The 5,475-nt window shown below is 48.1% G+C and overlaps 1 protein-coding gene across 1 annotated transcript in view; it reads left to right on the top strand.

The window, feature by feature from the left end:
- Nucleotides 1-5,475, top strand: part of RAB11B (RAB11B, member RAS oncogene family) — a 30,643-nt gene that overhangs the window by 9,728 nt on the left and 15,440 nt on the right. Inside the window, exon 3 of the mRNA XM_019513129.1 lies at nt 81-274. Within this exon, the coding sequence (XP_019368674.1) occupies nt 81-274 (194 nt within the window). The remainder of the gene's footprint in view (nt 1-80; nt 275-5,475) is intronic.

Below are 5,475 nucleotides of genomic sequence, written 5' to 3'. Positions count from 1 at the left end.
GAAAGCTGTTGTAAAATGCATTTATGTAAATCCTGAGTAGAATCCCTTTAATAAAAGCAGTGTATTCCATATGACTTCAGATATTACCGAGGTGCTGTGGGGGCCCTTCTTGTCTACGACATTGCAAAACATCTGACTTACGAGAATGTGGAGCGTTGGCTAAAAGAATTGCGGGATCATGCAGATAACAACATTGTCATCATGCTGGTGGGAAATAAGAGCGACCTGCGCCATCTGAGAGCTGTGCCCACTGATGAGGCCCGGGCTTTTGCAGGTTTGTGGACTATATATGTTTTGTCATCTTAGCTAGTGCTTTTTAACTTCTGCATACTAGCATGTTGTTGACTCTGCTCTGCCTTTTCTGGCAAGGGCACTCTTTCAGTTGATGTTTTATTCCAAGGGGTCATATACAAAAACACTGGAATGGAAAAATGTTTGAAGGTTGACTCATGAGGGCTTTGGTTTCATAACAAAAAAGAAAAAAAAAAGTTGTGGTATGGTTTCTTGACAGTCATAATGCTAGTACCATATTTTCTCAAGAAAATGTGCTCCAGAATAAAATATACATCTTGTTTTTGAAAGGCAGAATTAAGAAAAAGCTCTCCTTGAAGTAACTGGGCACATCTACAGCTGCAATTAATGCAAAGCAATAAATTCCAAAGTGTACTGCTCCCAGGGAGGGGTGCACTGATAGATCGACTGGCTATTGGATTGGCACGGATTAAAAGGAGAAATGATGTTATCAGCTATTGGCTTTTTATGGTCGCTGTAGCCAATAATTATGGCCATATGCTCAGAGTACCCTGGCAAGCGTCCCAGTGCCCCGCTGCTGGCCTGAGCCTGTGGCAGACGACAGGTCCCAGTGAGCTGCAGAAGTGGGGAGAGGGTGCTGGGGAGCGGTTGAGGACCATTACCAGCTCCTGCTGCCTCTGCCATAGCACCACCATGTGTGCAGCAGGGACCTGAGCACTGGGGCTGCCGTGGAGATGTTGGGCTATGCGCAGGTGAGGTAATTTGCCACGCAAAGGACATTTTGCTCTTCCGGGCACCAGGCACCTTTGCAAAAGCAGCTTCTCCCCCAGTAGCCATGGGAGCTCAGCTACAAGGGCTCCAGCAGCGTGCTTTGGGGCTCCAAATGCGCCCAGCACCACTGTCTGCACGAGGGTCTGCCCTACCTGCCCGGAACGGCAGCCTGGGCTGCAGGGCTGCAGGTAGGAGCTGTGGGCGGGGGGCAACATGAGTGGGAATAAAGTAGCCACTGCCTTCAGCAAAGGTGAGAGCATGCAGGAGATGTGTGTGTGTTAAATGCAAAACAACAGAGGTGCCCCAGTACATTGGTCCATATTGTATCGGTACTGATGAAAAGGAAAATTAACGTTTACTGGCAGTTGGCTTTTTTGGCTTATGTATCTGATTAGTGTCACTGATAAATGCTGAGTGCATGTGTGCCGCACCAGCATGCACGCAGCTGGGAGTGCAGCCCGGTAGCTTGGAGAGCAGCCTCTAGCCAATAAGTCTGTGGGGGTGGGGGGCAGATTGAGGCCCCTGCGGTGAGGGTGGGAGCTCCAGACTGGGGCAGACGCTGCCGGGGTGGGGCATGGGACAGAGCCATGGTCCCTTCAGGGTATGGGGAGGTGAGTGGTAGCTCCCACCACTGCGCACATCCCCGGGGGGGCAGGTTCCCCCCCCCCCATCTGTGTACAAGACGGGTGGGTGACCGCTGTGGGCTGGAGCTGGAGACTGTGCTGAGCTCTTCCTGGCAGCTGCACTTGGGTGGGGCAGGTGGCAGTGTGGGGAGGGAGGACTATGGCAAGTTTTTTGGAGTGGTTCAAGCACCCTTCCCCCCTTGGCCTGCTCTCACCCCACACAGATCTGGAGAGCACATGCCCCATGCCTCCCTCAGGGGTGTGTGCAGCAGTGAGAGCCAGCCCCCCCATCCCTGGACAGGCTTTGGCTTCGTCCCATACCCCACCCTGCCCTGGCTGTTCAGCATCTGCCCTTGCCCCAGCCCTACTCCCTCCCTCATCTCGGGGGGCGTCAATCTCCCTCCCCCATGCTCCTTCACCTCAACACTTACCAACTAGACACTGCTCTCCAAGCTGCTGGCTGCGTATTGGCAATTGGATCGGTATCGGCCGATATGGCTGGTCAGTGATCAGCTATCTGTATAGCTATGCTGAAGCGCCCATGTGCCCCAGCCAGCTGGGGCGGCATCTACTTGTGTGCTGCTGCAAAGTTAATTAGTTTACTCCCGCCTAATAGGGGTGTACAGGTAGACATGTGACATTTACTGTGGAGCTAATTGGTCTGCTCTGCCGTAAAGGTCGTGTAGGTGCGCCCACTGGGTACATCTGCAGGTTCATTAATGTGCCGTATTTACTGTGCATTAAGTTTAGTACTTGCATAACCAAGTATTAAATTAACGTGCAGTAACTGGTGCGACTGCGCCATAGCACTGGCGTGTGGCTTTTTATTGATGCTGACTGCACCGTAGCCTAATGCTACTGCACAGTAGCATATTAGCATGGGTTTTGCCTGACACACTACTGCACAGTGTTATTAGGCTATTGTTCAGTTAGCATCTTGTGTGGCCACATCCACTAAGTAGCAGCAGCTAGGGAATTGAGCCTACTTGTTCTGTTCCTTGTGGATTGCATGGAAACTTTTTTTGTTGCTTTTGCAGGAGAAGCAACAGAAATTACTTTTACCATATTTCTTATATATAAAGCGTTCTTTAACTTCCAGTGTCTTTTGGGGAGGGCAGAGGGAGAAGGGGTGCCTGTGTATGCAAGAGAATTTGGCATGATTTTTACAAAAACAGCAACCATTCAAGCCCTGGGTTGCTTAATATCTAAAAGATAGACCCATCTCATTCTGTTCTCAGATGCTAGGTGTGCTGAAAAATGTAACATTTTCCCCATCCAGTTTCTTTATGGATAAATAGTCCCCAAAACCAGTAGCTGATCAGACTTCCACCAAATGTTCAAATCCAGCTTGAGATAAGGTGCTTTCCTTGTTTGAGCTTGTATTGATCTGTTCTTGTTCTTATAGGATCAAAGGAAAGTAGGCCTGGAAGTGACCTTACAAGGGCATGATTGTCCCTGACTAAACCATCCCAGCCAAGTGTCTGTCTGATCTCTGGAAGATGTCTGGGGATGGAGGGTTCACATCGTCTTTAGATAGCCTGTTCACATGCTTGACCACCCTTTATAATCAGGCTGTTCTCTGTAGCTGCTGGGAATAGGACCAGGACCTGCAACAGAGGAAATTTAGGTTGGAGTTTAAGAGGAACTTCTATAGCTCCGTTCTCTCTCTTATTGCTTTTCAGGTATTTGAACAGTTACTAAATGTCTCCTAGTCTCCAGGCCTAAATAACTTCAATTCTTTCACCTTTTTCTCATAAATCATGCTTTCCAGGCCTCTAATCATTTCTGTTGCTGTGCACTGGGCTCTTTCCAATTTCTCTACATCTCTCTTCACCTCTGCAAGTTCTCAAAGAGGATAGTCAGTGGCTCTGCAATTCCCTCATTGCTTTGATACCCTAGAGTGTATCCCATCTGCCCTTGCATACTTAACTGCCTAACTTCCCTAAGTACTCCCTAACTTTTGTTCTGGCTCACTGCCTAGAGCAGTGGAAGATCTGGTCCCCAGTGCTTTGTCATCCAACCTGCAGGGCTCCCCCTGGTTCTGTGGAGAGCCTTACAGGCTGTGGTCTTGCGTGGGAACTGGTCCTGGTGCACGGGGCCCCCCTCTGAACCTGCAGACCGGCCTAATGCCATTCATCTGGCTCAGAGCCACAGCTGAGCACCACAGGCTGGTCGTCTCTTTCACTATCTTTGCTGCCAACTGCTCTCACCTTCTGGTGGCTAACTGTATTCATGAAGACTGAGGTAAAAAAGCATTAAAAACTTAAGCCTTCTCTGCAACATCTGCAACTAGGTTGCCTTCTGCATCCTGTAAAGGACTTACGGTTTTTTTTAGTCTCCCTCGTACTCTTTGACATACTTGTAGAATCCTTTTTAATTGCTTCTTATGTCCGTTGCCAGTTGGATCTCAAATTGTGCCTTTGCCTTTCCTATTTTTTCCTCTGTGCACTACTCTTTTCTAGTACTGTGACCAAGTTTTTCCTTTTGTATGGTTTCTTTTTGAGTTTTAGACTTGCCTCCTAGGGGACTTGCCCCTCAGTTCCCCAAGGTTGTTAAAGTCTGCTTTTTTGAAGTCCAGTGGCTTTATTCTGTTGCTCTCCTTCCTTCCTTCCTTCCTTCCTCTTAAGTTTTTGAAATCTCTCATTTTGTGATCACAGTCAACCAAATTATCTTCTACCTCCGTGTTCTCAACTGGTTCTTCTCTATTTGTGGCCAGCAAGTTGAGAAAAGTTTCCCCCATAATTGGTCTGTCTACCATCTGTATCAAAAAGTTCTTTTTCATTTTCCAAGAATTTGCTGGACTGCTTGAGCACTGCTATGTTTCCCTCCCAGCAGATGTGCCGATAATTAAAATCTCCCATGTGCCACATCTGTTTGGAAATTTCCATCATTTGCTTAAAGAAGGCTTTGTTCACCTTTTCCTACTGGTATGATGGTATATACTTATCTCTGTCATGCACTTCTTAAACTTAATTTAATTAATCTTAAACTTTTTAAGCTTAAAATTAAATGTACACCCTCTAGAAATCCTTTGGGAACTTATCCTCACTTGCCTAAAAATGTTAAAAATATGTACTTGTCTTTATACCAGTACTCTATTAGTGTAAAGCCCCTGAACTGAAGATTATAAGTTGGTGGATAGATCTAAATTTTCTAGAAATACTGAACCATTTCAATATAAGCCCCTCTATAATGGAGTCAGAAACTTTGGGTATGAAGTCCAGCATTCTGTGTTTTGCTCTCCTGCTTGCTACCATTTTCATTGGATCTACCTGAGGTATTTAAACATTGAGTGCAGTGGGAGCCAACATTTTTAAGCAGGCGTGCTACAAGGTAAGCCTCACGGCCTCAATGGGCGCATCCAGACGAGCATGCACGTGCCTGTTGCTCAGTCTCAAACCCCTTTGAGACAGAGCAAGAGGCATGTGTGGGAATGAAAAAAATGTTCCCCATGCTGCAAACAAACAACCCCCCCTCCCCCCGGCACTTACCGGCAGTCCATCTACTGTCTATCACTGGGGGCCCCACCTGCACAGCACGGGGCAGAAGGTCTGCCCCAGCAGCCCCAGCCCTCCTGCCCCCCACTGCCCTGTGCTGCCTGGGGGGGCTCTACCAGGAGGCCCCGGAGCCCCCCCAGCCCCTGCTTCTAGGGTAAGTGGAGACTTCTTTTTTTGAGTTTTTTTTTTTCTATTTTTGGGGCGATGGGGTTTGTTTGTTTTTTTTCTTTTAACACGCCTCCTGTGTGCATCACTGCTTTGGTGCATGAGGTTGGGGGGGGCAGCCATGGGAGCCTGGGGATGCAAGTGGGGGATGGGGCCAGGCAGGGCAG

The sequence above is a fragment of the Gavialis gangeticus genome, unplaced genomic scaffold (genome assembly GCF_001723915.1).
Source record: "Gavialis gangeticus isolate Ggan-Ray unplaced genomic scaffold, GavGan_comp1, whole genome shotgun sequence".
Lineage (NCBI taxonomy): Eukaryota > Metazoa > Chordata > Crocodylia > Gavialidae > Gavialis > Gavialis gangeticus.
This window is presented reverse-complemented; position numbering and strand designations above follow the sequence as displayed.